The 14,371-nt window shown below is 39.4% G+C and overlaps 1 protein-coding gene across 8 annotated transcripts in view; it reads right to left on the reverse strand.

The window, feature by feature from the left end:
- The window catches only part of FOXN3 (forkhead box N3), a 206,447-nt gene that overhangs the window by 14,633 nt on the left and 177,443 nt on the right, over positions 1-14,371 (reverse strand). For 4 of the 8 annotated variants that reach the window (XM_077180603.1, XM_054634465.2, XM_054634466.2 and 1 more), the window contains 2 exons: positions 12,194-12,259; positions 2,809-2,917 (listed from right to left, as the gene is read on the reverse strand). In XM_077180603.1, the coding sequence (XP_077036718.1) occupies positions 2,809-2,917; positions 12,194-12,259 (175 nt within the window). The remainder of the gene's footprint in view (positions 1-2,808; positions 2,918-12,193; positions 12,260-14,371) is intronic. The other 4 variants (XM_077180605.1, XM_077180604.1, XM_054634467.2 and 1 more) reach the window with 2 other exon arrangements.

Raw genomic sequence — 14,371 nt, forward strand, 5'->3', positions numbered from 1 at the left:
TGTTTTGGCACTAATGGCACTGCACAACAGGACAACATACAACAAGCTATTTGTACCAGCTTGGGGGGACAACTAAACCAAAGACCATTAAGATATTGAGGAAATAAAACACAAAATGAAATAAACAGCTCAGACAGCAAGGAAGTGCCAAGAGAAGACCAGCATCTTACAGAGGAACCTGTGATTCCTACATATGGTAACTAAAGAAAAAGTTATGAGGTTTAATTTATTATGCAACTGTCTGCATAATAAAGAAAATGGTAATGGTCCCTTATGAGAATGATGAAAACTACCTTCTTCAGGTGGTTTCAGGCCTTTCATTTATAGCACCAAAGGAACACTTCTCAAAAAAAGACATTTAAAAAAAATCTTAGAAAGAAGCTGTCTGGCTTCTCAATACATAGGCAGAGGCACACAGTTTCAGCAGAAAAATTAACAGGAGATTGCACCACCTACCATGGCTGCCCAGACCTCCCTGGTAAAAGCTAGTGGGGAAAATCAACCTTCCTGCACCTAAACAGGTCTGAAAACATCCCCTGCCAGCCTGACTGGATCATTGTCCTCTTTGCAGGAATGACAGCTCAATCTGAGCAGTCCACCTACTCTTAAATTGCAAAAGAAGGCTGTATGGATGCTGTGGTAAATTTCCCCTGCTGCACATTCTAAGCAGAAGTTATTCTCAGGAGACACCATGAAAGCTGAACATGACAGCTCCTATTTAGTCTGGTGTATCTGAGGAGAGGGGTTGGCACCAAGAAACAGTGTAATTCTCACAGAACTGATAACAGAGGTGTCCAGTTTTGAGAGGACCAGATGATGTTCCAAGAGGCATTGTGAATCCAGATTGATGTTCTTCCCAAAGAAATTCTGAATAGCATTATCCCTGAGGGAAACAAGACAAAACTGCCTGCTGAACTCGCTCTGTTGAAGAGAGTCCCCGAACTTCTCAAAGGCTTTCAAAGCCTCTTGTCTGTGTCTCCCTCTGCCTTTCAAGAATTAAAAGAGGGGATATTGCAGGAGATTTTAAATATGAGCAGACATTATGCACACCAGGAATATATTCATAGCAAGCTATTTCTAATACTGCCTAAGGCTGGAGAAGAGAACAAAAAGAATTAGAAATGTCTGCATTAACTAATGATAAATGCTTTTCTGTGAGACAGAGCAAAAAGAACGTAAGCAAGGGAGGGGTAAAATCCCTAATTTCCCATCTCTACATTAACAGCTAGCTGGTAAAGATCCCATTCTCTACCTGCTGGGAAAAAAACCATGAGAAACAGTCCTTTGAAAATGTATACTAGATACAGCTTTGAAACTAGATACAGCTTTACAGCACAACAATTTGAGGATGCCTACACAGAAGTTTTCAAGTGGCCTGGAAGTAAAACAGTTCTATCTCCTCCATGAGTCAATTCTGATTATGAAACAGAGTCTAAGCAGGAAATACAGATAAACTCCAGAGAGAATATTGAGACCACTATGTCCTCCATTTAGCTTGAAAACCTCATAAAAATTATATATAATGAATGATCCTGTAGTCCTATGGCTCTGCAATCCCCACTGGAGAGAATACAAGTCCTGGGTGAAGCCAGTGGCAAAACTGATGAAGAGAGCTGACCCCTGCTGCTAGCAAGGCCAAGCTGTGGTAAAGAGAGATGGAGAGGAACTCTGCAGAATTCTGGAGGATGACCCTTGGGGTTGCATCCCTTCAGTGAAGGAAATGGGAAAAACAGCTGAAGAACTCGCTCATCAAAAAATATGGATTTTATTCCAATTAGTGTCTTCCCCTCTATGCATTTTAAGCATCAAGACCACATGAATGTCATAGGCTCTCTCTGTCTTTCTCTCCATTTACTGGATGGAAATACTGCACCCAAGGCGCTAGACCCTGATTCTGAAAAGGTATAAAAAATAAAAAAACCCATGTAAATAGTGATAGAATTAGACCTACCTAGATACTTTATTTCAATGCCTTGCAGCCCTTGCCTGAGAAAACAGAGTGTAATTGCAACAGCACTGTGAAGTGAGGTCAGCACTAATTATGAAACCCCACCCAGAATACCCAACTGCCCGAGCTGAAATAGCTTTTGCAGATACTGAGAGTTCTGAAAGACAAGGGCACTGGCAGTGCACTTGACCAAATTAATCTCTGTTGTGACTGACTGAAAATGCAGCTACACCCGGGGCAAATTGTTCTTCCACCAATAAACCAGCACTGCTCTGAGCAAAACAAACCACTGAACCACAGTTCCTACTGCCATCACTAGATGTCTCTTACTGCCCTGCTTCCTGATAGTTGAGTATCTTAAACAACATTTTACCCTTGCATGTTTCAGTATAACCTTGAAATAAAACCATAGTGAAAGAAACTGCCTCACAAAGATCTAAGTTAATAACAAAATGACAGCTAAATGTTCAAATAGCTTTCAGGATTTGCTTTAATATTATTGATACTCTTCTCTCTGGTATTTAATCCAGGAAAAAGTCCTTAAGAAAAGGGAGAGAGGGGAGGAGAAAACATTTGCACTTAGTAAAACAGGCCACTACAGGAGGTTCTCACCACAAACTGCCTGCAATTTGCTAGTGAAAATACAAGTGTTTTCCACAAACCACCATGCAACAGACAGATATGCCATGACTATCCTGCTAGGGATGATATCCCAAGAATTTTAGGTGGGAGAATTTTATTTCATTTAGAACCTCAGAAGCACTGGCAAGCAGCAAAATACCCGGAGCTCACATGTACTTTTACATTTTTTGCAAAATGCTGATTTATTTCATACAGATGCCACAATGATGCACTCTTACCTTACTGCGACAGCCATGCTCCCTATAGGGTTGATTGGCAATGGCCTGGCTCCAGGAAATATTCCTCTACTCAGTACTCGAGCTCCATTTTGTATCACTCCCGAAGGAACTAAAAACAAAACAAAACATACAATGTTTGTTCTTCTAAAGGAAAAGTTAGAAAAGTACAGGAGCAAAATGTGGAACTCAGGCTTTTCAATGTACTGGAAAACCATTAGAGAGGCTCGTGCAGTACACTGCTTACCTTGGACATCTCAGCCTTGAGTCTTCTGAGCCATTCTATTTCCAATGCTATTTTCATATAAACAATGATTACATGGCTTACCAAAGCCACTGCCTGACCTAGTTGCTGCAGATCATTCCTTGTACAAACGAATCACTTTTCTTTTGCAATTGCTGTTCTACTGCGAATGAATGTGCTTAGAGTCAAAACCAGCTATGAGCACAGGTGTAACTATTTTGTCTACAAAAAGAAACAATGACCCCTTACAGATAAATAGAACACAAGTATTTCACTGCAAGATCACAGTTGACGGCTTTTTATCATCCCAGTTTACTTTCTGAGCAGCAATATCTTGGGCCCCCATCCCTGCAAAACAAAATATTAACTACAAGTATGTATTTAGCAGGAAGAGATAGAGAAGAGGCTTAGAGGACATCATGTCCATAGCAGTAATTAGGCCCTGCCCCTGGCCATGGATGACCCTGCCATGCAGCGTGGCAGCAGTCCCGTGCCCCCTGCACATGGGCCGGGTCACAGCCCAGCCTCCCTCACTCAACATGTGCTGATGCCACTGACACCAGCTCCTAGGAACTGACCACTACAGGCAAGACATTTCACTGGGCTCTTCAACTTGGCTCTACATCAAAAACTGCAGCTCTGGCCAACAGGATTTTAGGTTACACCCAAGTACTTGCTTTCTACCCAGGCATGTTTCTGTACACTGCTCAGCCCAGGGCAGACAGCTGAACAAGGAGCAGAGAAGCACGAGTCAGGCACCACCACAGCAAGAGTGTCCTTAGCAAGTCTCAGGATTTTCCTCCTCCACTACAAGATGCAAGACTACCAAACAGAGTTCTACCAAACAGAGTTCTTAGTCTAGGCCCTCAGCAGGGCCCTACCTGCATGTACTGGCATTTGTTTGCACTGCTATTACGTCCCTTCAGGCTGGGACAGTCACCTCACCACAGCCTCCACCTGAGCTCACTTCTTTAACATCCACAGCCAGCCAGCTGACACACATTCTATTTACTAGAAGTCATCATTCACACCATAACTTCCCCCCATGGGGAATGTCCAAAAAGAGAATGATGATCATTACTCTTTTAATATTATTTTTAAATATATGGATATTATATAAACACTTGTAAGATAAATGTAAACTGTATTACTTTATATTCACCCACAGAATTTATTTTTAAACAAATTACACAGAGACTAGAGAAATTATTCAGAATCAACACACACACTTCACATGCCCAGCTTCAAATACTCACACCCCAAAATACTAGTGTATTCTGAGGCAGAGGAGCATATGCTCAGAAGTATGCTGAGGTACACTTCAACTTCCCATAAACATCAAGCCAGATTGACACCTCCCCTCCTGCTGTCCTGGTGCTCACCTTGTTTCACTCCAGACCGCACAGATTAGTTCTGGGAAAATAATCTTCTTTCTCCTGCTTGTGAGAGCACATCACACTCCCGATCAAATCCTGTCACTGTGTAACACCCACTCTTACTTTTGAGCACCTTTGAAGAATAGGTCAGTTATATTTAGGTACTTAAGTACAACCTCAAATGGCTAAAATTATAGAACTTAGTTTATAACAACTTGGGTCAGCTTTCAATGACCAGAATAATTTTCAATAGCATTTTGCTATTTATACCTCCCTACTCTGTATACTTTTCTCTTCACTGCTAGTTTATGAGGAATCGATCAAACCTCTTTCACACAGGGGACAATGTAAGGCCTTCTCTGCTCCAGTGTTCTGGTTTTTAGATACTGTAGAGCAATATTATCATGTTAAAACTCAAAAGGCTGAATTTCTTATTCTATTTGTTCCAACAGCGTAACCTTGTGATGGTCAAAACACCAGTATCATGAAAGAAAAGCAGTCTGCTCAAAGATATGGCTAACCTAAAACATGAAGGTAACTGGTGAATTCAAAGCCACAGATAAATGTGCTGAACACTGAAAGATAAATAAAAAGACGTAATTTCAAATGGGCATGGTTATTCCAACAAACTTTTAAGAAGGACAGATTTTATACTACACTACATGGTATGGTTTCTCTATGTTTACAAAGTCCCATCAAAAGAAAGGAACCAGAAGTTTTGACTGAGAAAGATCTGGGAATTTTCTCTTCACTATGATATAAACCATAGTTTTATACTGAAATGAAACATTTATGCATATGCACAGAATGTCAGTTAGCTATGGATACTGTCTAAATATACACTGTAAAACTTCAAAGCAAACATACTGAAAGTGCTACTACAAAAAGAGAGCAACAGGCTCATTGATGCCCAAACTCTTCTTTGCTCAGATTACCTAATTATCCTGGTCTGCTGGGAGAGTTAACTGATGCTTATTCTATGATTTTTCTTCTCCTCTATCCTTTATTGACAACTCCCATTGCTTCTTTAGAATATCCTGTTTGCTTCCTCACGATTTTCAAAAATTAACTTCCTGCCTTTCCTTCTTTATCTCTTCTGAGTTTCCTTTTTTTCCTGCACTCCTATGTATGTATCTATACCTATATCAAATACACTGCCATGTCTCACAACTTCAGATTTCTATACTTTGACAACACCCTCACTGGAATCCATCTTTCATTTTCCTTGACCCTTTGCAGGTTTGTAAGTCACGGAGTGCCATCCAGGAAACATTCTCTTCAAAATCTTCACATTTAAAACATTCCCACGTCAACACACACACACACACACACACTCTCTCTCTCTCTCTCTCTCCCCATATTCCCTTCAAGAAGTAACAAATGAACAAAGGTTTGTAAACAAAAAAAAAAAAAACAAACCACAGAAGTTATCCCCTAAGAGAAAACTTGGTCTCTTGTCCTCCTATGAAATTCTCTTCAATCATGGACAGTCTGTGCCTCGTGCCACCACTCACTGAAAGGCTCAATAAGACTATTCACGCCAGAAGAGGTCTTAACCATGATTCTGTGATTCTAACTTTTCTCTAAAGTACATCACAGCTCTGGATAATGAAATCATCACTCAGAATTCAATAACTATTTCAGCTTGCAACAGCAGTGTTATTGCTACTGATTTTTGGTTTTGTTTCCTCAGACTGTCTGAATTATGATTCAGCACAACCACTACATCACTCAGACAAATAGAAACGTTGTATGCAAGGGATCACTGGAGAAGGACACTGGACTATGTAGTGTATCCTTTCAGGAAATACATGGAACCATAAACAAAAAAAACCCACAACATCCCAACTTTCTGGTAAATCAGCTTCTGTAGCACTCTAAACCTAAAATGAAAAGCAGGATTAAAATATTTCAGTAGTAAAAGGTATTAATTTCTAGTTATCCACATTACCAATGTGCCACCATAAGATTGATCTTTCTTGCTCATTCATCTCTACTTACAACATTTAAAGCATCAAAACTGATCCTTGCAGAAAATAACATTAATTACTTAATTTTAAAAAGATTATGGATAAACTGCTATTACACTGTCCCTGGTACCCACAGAGTCCTCCAGCCTTTGTGCAGGCTGTATGACAGCTACTTATATTCAAGGAATTATTCCTACATCTTGGTGCTTTTGAAGGGTTGTGGATTTTTTACTGAAATTATGTGGTGCTTTTATTCCAAAGATACATTTACGCCTTACAAGCTTTAATTACGTTTCAAACCCATACTTTGAGGTGAGATATTTATATTTTAGAGATTGAAGATTCAAGGTGTGGAGGTAAGATAATTTACTCCAAGCCATATCATCAATCAGTGCCAATCTGGATGAACACCTTACAGTCCTGACCCCTCTCATGTAATGCTTCTTTAACCAACAGTACAGGCAGGTTCCAGGTTCCCAATTCCTAGGCAGAAGTGTGAAATGTAATTTACACCTTTTCTGAGCAAGTGCCCAAAGCCATTTATGTCTGAGAAACTCAGCTCAAGAAACAATGGAACAAGACCTGTGCATCTCTTTGATGAAGGTTTCCTTTTTCACAAAATGTTCCCAGTGAAACACAAAGAGTCTGAAATGACAAAATCATTATTCACCTTTCAACTTTCATCACTGCTATGTTTTCAAGGGTCTACTCTGCTCTCAGGAAACTTAAGCCCAGGAAACACTTTCATTAGAGTAGAGTCAAAGTGTGTACTGAGAATCTGCCCCTCATCTGCTGCATGAATGGGGAAATTATTTTTGGACTTATGCTGCTCTGGTGGAATTTCACAACCTGAGTAGACTCAGCCAGCTGAGTCTCCACTGGCTAACTCTGGAGTGAAGCAATGCATCCAATGTCAAAAATCAAGACTACATCTCTGAAATTCTCCAAGGGGAAAAAAAATCTCCCTTTTGTAGAGAACTTTCATGCTGTAGTTTGACAGACAATAAAGTGAATGACATGTGGGAGAACATACCATAATCTGAATCCATCAAGGCACTATGTTCACAGTGTTAAAAGGATCCAGCAGAAGCCCTTCAAAAGTCCAGGGTTGTTTTGTAGCCTGTACTCAGGGTCTGTAGGTGGGAAGTAAGTTGAGGGCTACATGATCACTCCACAGCCAGTGCAGGACTACTTTAATCCAGAGCATGCTCTTGTGTGCACATTAGCTGAGTAGATTAGTCCAACTATGGACTTCTTTCATCACATCTCTCAGCAGACTGCATCCCTGATCTCTTACTTGCAGGGGTGTGCAGGTGAAGCAAGCCCAGTTCTGGCTGAGATAACCACCTCATCCGAGATCTTCGCAACAGTGTCAGAAAAACCATGTCAGACTGTGTCCTTCCCTGAAGATCTGATTGTCAAACAAACAATGTAGCAATTTGGTAAAATTGAAATGCAAAAGGAGGAGGAATTAGTAATGGATACACTGACACCCCAAAAGCTCACTAGAAAAGGAAACTAACTTCTTGGGTAAATGTTGGCATGTGAAAGTGAAATGAAGCATAAGCAAGGAGTGAGACTTGTTGTCAATCAAGACAATGAACTGGTAAAAAACATGTTCTTTGTGTGATTTAGGAAACAAACATACACTTCATTAAACTGTCTAGCTCAAGGTAGCCAACACTTAGCAAGGAAGAATGAATAGTATTTACTGAGAAATGAATTTTAAAGAAGTGGAATGTGTGAGTGTATCCTGTAGGGACAGACTGGTTCTTTGCCTCTTCTGTCATCATACAGCATCAGGCCCTCTGCCCTGACCCAGCTTCTGTAGAAGAAATCATTATAGACAAGAGGTACTGAGTTTTGGCTAATATCTGTCAGCTTCAGCTCTTTTCTGCCAAGCTTTCTTTCAGTACAGTGTTTAGTAGAATTCTTTAGATCAGGCTACAAGAACTGAAAGTAGGAAATTGCTGATGATCTATAGTGGATGGGACATCAGAAGTTGCCAAAAGCAAATGTTTTCTGCCAGATGTGAAACTTTATTCAGCTATCTTAACCCAGGCACAAATTTGATGACATCTGCCCAACTTGTATTTTACAGCTCAAGGACAATTTCAAAGCTTTTAAATTCCATACTCTGTAGTCCTTACAAACTGTGAATCTAGGATGCATCCAACAAGCCATTTATTCTAAACAAAAATTGAGATGGGGGAGACAAATGTATCCTGATAATTCTATCACACTCGTACTTTTTCTAAAAATATTGTGAGTACAGAGGAAGAAGTAGAAAGTACTTAATAAAAGTAAGCTTTCTTTCCAAATTTATTTCATCCCTTTAATGGCTTAATATTAAACACCAAAGGAAAACAAACCAAAACAAAATCCTAACCAAAATCCAGCAACAGAAAGTTTGAACATTATGAAAATGTATTTTCCTAGTTTTTGCTTTAAGACAAAATTGCCAGTAAAAATAGTTTTACGAAACGTTTTACTCTCAATGATTTATCATTTTGTGATACTCAAAGTTAGGCTGGAAGCTGTCTCAGTTATACTAAGTGACTTGTCCATAAGCAGTACAAATAGAACATTACATCTATCAAGTTTCACGTACAATAAAAATGTCCCAACAAAACAGCACGTTCTATTTTATCCTATTTGGAGAATTTCTGACTGTCATTAAGGCAATTTTTTTGGTCTTCATTCCTGTATATGTATCTTGCTCATATACAATCCACTTGCATTAGTTTAAAAAGCAAATTTCATTAGGGTACAATGTTAGAAGTGTAGAGGTAAAGTAGATCTCTTTAAGGAATTACTTGTCCCCCCACCAAACTTACAATATGTGTATCTAGTCTGGGTTTTATATGTTTTGAGAGGAGAATTAATAAAGACTTCCAAATCAGAGAGACACTGGTTTAAATCATAGAAAACCTATTTTAAAAATATCTTTACACAGCACTTCAGTCTCCTATAAGGAACCACTCACAAAACCAGTGTTGCTAAGTTCTCTGAAGGCCACCAGTTTCAGCCAACCCAACCAAGAAGTGATGAGAGTACTGAAAACAGAAGGTGGATGTGAGAGCTGGGAAGACTCTCAGTTTCCTGGTTTCTACCCAAATCCTTTCTGTGGGCACTGTTTAATAGCTGTTTGCAGCATTAAACTTTAGATTGAGCAATGTACTTGCATTTGTGTGCAATTCACAAATTATACAGCAACAGGCAAAGGACTATGCATGAACTTGGAGCTATGTGTAACAGCACTGAGAAGCTTCTTGGATTAAATCAGTATTTCTAGGATAATCCCTCTGACCACAGCACTGTTCACTAGCAGTAGCAGCCATACACTAACACTGTCCCTTCTTTACTCATCCCTCCAGAAAAGCAAGTGGCTCAAAGTTCAAAATGACCTCACCAATTAAGAAGGTGTTGCTACCTACATGCTTCCAGTGACTTGAATCTCAGGAATTCCAACACACTGCAAAAGCACCAAAATCTATCTCCCCTTTTAATCATGGCAAAACATCATGGTTTGGCAAGACTCAATGACATGCCAGGATGCCACACTCTTAGAATGACAGCTAGCAATATTCACTTTCAAGATGTTGGTAACAACTGATGTGCTGAAAATCCTTTGTACAAAAAAGCAACTGTACAAAACTAACTCAGGGACTTCACTGATTTAGTACCCATGAGTTCTAAAGTTCACTGGTTTAGTAACCATGAGTTCTAAATGGAGCTCTACCATTTGTTCACCATCCTGTTTTCTTCTGTCCTCTCTCCAAATTAGATTCACAAGAGGAAAACAGGCCCATAAATTTGATGCAACTTGCCCAAGGTGGCCCAGACAGTACTCAGTGCCTTGCAGGTCAAGATAGAGTTTTCAGTGCAAGTCAAATATTTTGGAATTAATATTCATGAACTGACTACTAATAAAAATACCAAGTATTTGTAACTTGTGATAGCTGCTTCTAAAGGAAGCAGGTGCTTTAATTGCTGTTTCTTTTCAAACACAAACCTACAAAACCTGATGAAACACGACTTCAATAAACTGAAGCAAAAAGTATTAAATCTACGTTCCTACATGCCCTCTCTTAGCATATCACAGTATCTTTCATGCTTTAACTCCTGGTGCCAACTGGATTGCAGGTTTCAGTAGAAACTTGCACACAGCTGGCTACTTTGAACTTCTGCCTTTATTTGGTCTGTGAATATACTGCAAGGTGTTAATAATTGAGAAACTGATTTCTGACATTAACACTCTAACTATAATTGCATATTCCTAACCTTTAGTAGCAATGTGAAGAATCAGTTTTATAAGTCTATACAGTAAAACCTACACAAACACAAAATAATCCTAATAACAGTATTTTACTCTTTTACTATGCCTTTTGTTTTTCTGAATGAAAACTAAGGGATAGTGGAATTGGAATAAATGGTAACCAATGTTTGTCAGATACCATTTCAAGATTTCATATAAAAGCAGAAGCTGATTTTAGAATTCATTTGTGATCATTAGCAGTGTTTCACACATGGGTGTGGAATTTTAAATGGTAATTTAAAACCATAAAGCTAATTAATCAGATACAAAGTGTAACCTCCTCTTCCCAACAAAATCTTTCCTTTTTCCTACCTACACACAGCAGGTATTGCTTGCCCTTTTACCATGCACAGTTCCTGAAAGCTGCTTAGGAGAGGAGGACAAGGACCACTCTTCTCTTTCCAGAGCAGTTTCTTGGTAAATCCTGCTCTCCTGAGAGCAGCTTCTCAAGAAGCATTCCTCTGGCAGGGTCACAAAGCAGGCTGACAATAGCTTTCCTCAGCTGCATGGGAAATGCTTTGATGGTAATTGACTCTCTTCCCCAGGCAGAGTATCAAAGTGCAAATCAAGGCTTCCCCGGGAATTTGGAGTTGGTTGCCCAGGCTAGAACAATAGCAGTGATGCTAGACAGTCTTGGTAATGGTTTCTATTTTAACTTCTGCCTTTATTTTTTCGAGTTGCCTGTCACTTGGCATTACTACCGTGCTTGCTGACCAGCGATATGTTTGTTTTCTTGTATTCCCTGTTTTTGTGTAGCTGTATTTCACTATGGATTCCTGTAATACCTTCACTGCAAGCTCTGTGGGGCAGGATGGTTCCTGCAGTATTTGCACAGCCCAGTCCAGTGGGGGTCCAGGCCTCTTCAGTGCTCTGTTAATGCACAGCATTAAAACCTCAGGTCTGGTCACAGAACAGGGAGGAGAGTATTGGCAGGAAGTGAGACCTCTCTTTGCTCCTTGTCACCTGCTTACCACCTTGCATCAGTCAGAGAAAAAAACCCCAAAACAGGCAGGATGTGTGCAAGGAAGGAGCTGAAACAGTGCCCAAGTGAATGGAAAGTATCCAGATGGCTGTGGTAACTTACACGATAGGAGTCAAATCAAAACAAAATGAAAACAGAACCATATGCCATGTATCCTTCACTCTCTTGCTCTTTCTCTATCTCCCTGCCTTTCTCCTGGCTGTTGCCCCAGGTCTTTCTATCAGTATGGATAATAGTATGTTACTCATTTAAGTGTATGTCATGAATAACAATAACCTCTCTTTTACATAAGAGATCACGGATTAATATTATTCATGTAACAAATGTAATATGAACCACAAAATTATACTCATGTAAGGGTCAAGGAAGTGCAAGGGTCTACAAGGGAAGTTATATTTCTTTATTACATCCTTTTTATCTGGTATGCTGTATACTTATAAAAGAGAATATTAATTTTATACGTCTATGTTGCTATATGCTATAGAAATATCTACTCACAACCTGCTTGTATCTCAGGGGGAGTATTCAAAAGCATCATGGCAGTGGCAGCATCAATGTCAGGATCTGGAAAAATCAACCAATAAATACATTATTTACAACTGGGCTAATCTTCTTACCCCCATTGCTAAACTACAGGTTTGACCACGTCTCTGAGTGAAAAGGTATGAGAGTTCAGCACTCAGAGGGCTCACTGGCTACACATTAAATTTATCCCCAGACTTGCATGTGATCCCCTTGTTACCATTAAACAGAGTGGTGATCTATGTCACTTAGCCATACTTATGCTTGTGTGTGTATGATACCTTTGCTGTTAGCCTCACCAATTCCCTGTTTAATTCTGTGGAGAGTATTTAGATTTCTTTACAAAGGATCTGAGAAAGCAGGAGCAACATCACAATTTGGAAGCAACAGACAGGGATGAGCTGACAGCTGAGGAGTGGGAAAGCACAAGGAATACCTGAGCAAGTACAGAAGATGACACTTGGTCATTTCTATTTGTCAAGAAAGATTTCAGCAAAGTTTGAGAAAGTGTTGGAAGACAAACTGCTGCAATTAAGAAAAAAAAAAAAGAAACTAGCATTTCATCGAAGCATCAATTTATTTGCATTCCTGTCCATTGTCACTTTAATATAAGCAAAAATAATCAGCTGGCTGCTGTTATTCTTAAATTGGTTTCTGAATCCATCATGAAAAGTCAGCTGACAGATGGTAAGTTATAGAGACAGAACAAAATATGATCCTTTTATAACTATATTCACTTGCTTCACACACAACAGCTCGGCTGCTATGGAAATGCAGGTATCTATGACAACAGTAAACAACCCCACAACGGCCACTGAATAAGCTGAAAAGAACATCTGCCCCAGCAAAGCGTCCCAGCTGCCCTGGGGCACAACTTGCTAATCGTGCAGTGATGCCGTGTGACAGAGAAAGCCGCCTATGCCATGTCCAAATAAATGAAGTGTGCAATTGAAGCAGACATAAAAACGCACACCCTAGCTGACTGCTGCCTCTGTGCTGCTAAACTGAATGACTAATGAGTATGCATTTGTTGGTTGGGGTTGGGGGTTTTTTCGGCTTGTCAGTATTTATACCAAATTACATACCAAAAAAAATTAATTTACTACTAATAGCTTCATGGCACTTTCTTTCGGCTATTATGACAGAAAATTACTTACCACTGTTAAAAATGTCTGTATTTTTGATCTTTATATATTTCAAATCTATTCCCAGTAATGTGATGTGGTATAAAGCCCTGTAATATATTAACAATACAAATGACGTAGACAGGATTTCAAAATCTGCTTAAGCCAAACAGAAATTCACTTGACTGCAGAATTTAAAAAAGGGACTTTTCATTTGTTTAAGTATGTACTACCTTTCTGTGAATAGCTGCAAGCACTCTTCTAAAGGCGACTGCTCTATTATTTAATTGCTAAAACAAGGAAACAGTGTAGTGGGTGTCAAACTGAAACTGAAGTAGCAGCAGCAGGAGGCTTAGTATAAAAAGTGCCTGTGTCTTCTGGACAGGTCAACATTTTCCAAAGAAAAAGCAGCATTATCAACTTATGTTCAAGTCTGAAGATACCTCAAAAGCAGAATTCCTGCTGCAATTATCTATGCTGAAAGTGCCATTTCTCAACAGCATCATTCCCAAATATGTGCCATGTTGCAAGACTGGATCCACGCACCACACAGCAAGTGTGTGCTTTCCAATTAAAGAGGAATAATCCATCTAATGTTAAAAAGCAAGACAAAAGAAGCCTGAGAAAGACAAACCAAATTCACCAGAATTCTTCCCTCTTTTTCATACCATAAAATTAAGAGATTCTTAAAAGTTGAATTTAGCATATCATAATTCCTACAGCCAACTTCAGCATTTATTTATTGGCTGTTCCTAAATTTTGCTTTGTTTTAGTTCAGTGGATGACACTGTAACATAATGCGAATTTTGTTGCTGAAAGAATAAAAGGACACTACCAGGAAAAGCACGTTTCCTGATGACTTTGGGTTTTGTTTGTGTAATAAACTCTGTGATCTGAGATAAAATTGATGCAACCAGTTTCTGTTGAAAGGTGCACTCTTAGCCTTTGGACCACTAACGGTACCACAGTGTTTCTGCAATGACGTAAGACGTGAACCCGAGCTGCTCACAACAAGGACTGCATCTGCACA

Source organism: Agelaius phoeniceus, chromosome 6 (genome assembly GCF_051311805.1).
Source record: "Agelaius phoeniceus isolate bAgePho1 chromosome 6, bAgePho1.hap1, whole genome shotgun sequence".
NCBI classification, from domain to species: Eukaryota; Metazoa; Chordata; class Aves; order Passeriformes; family Icteridae; genus Agelaius; species Agelaius phoeniceus.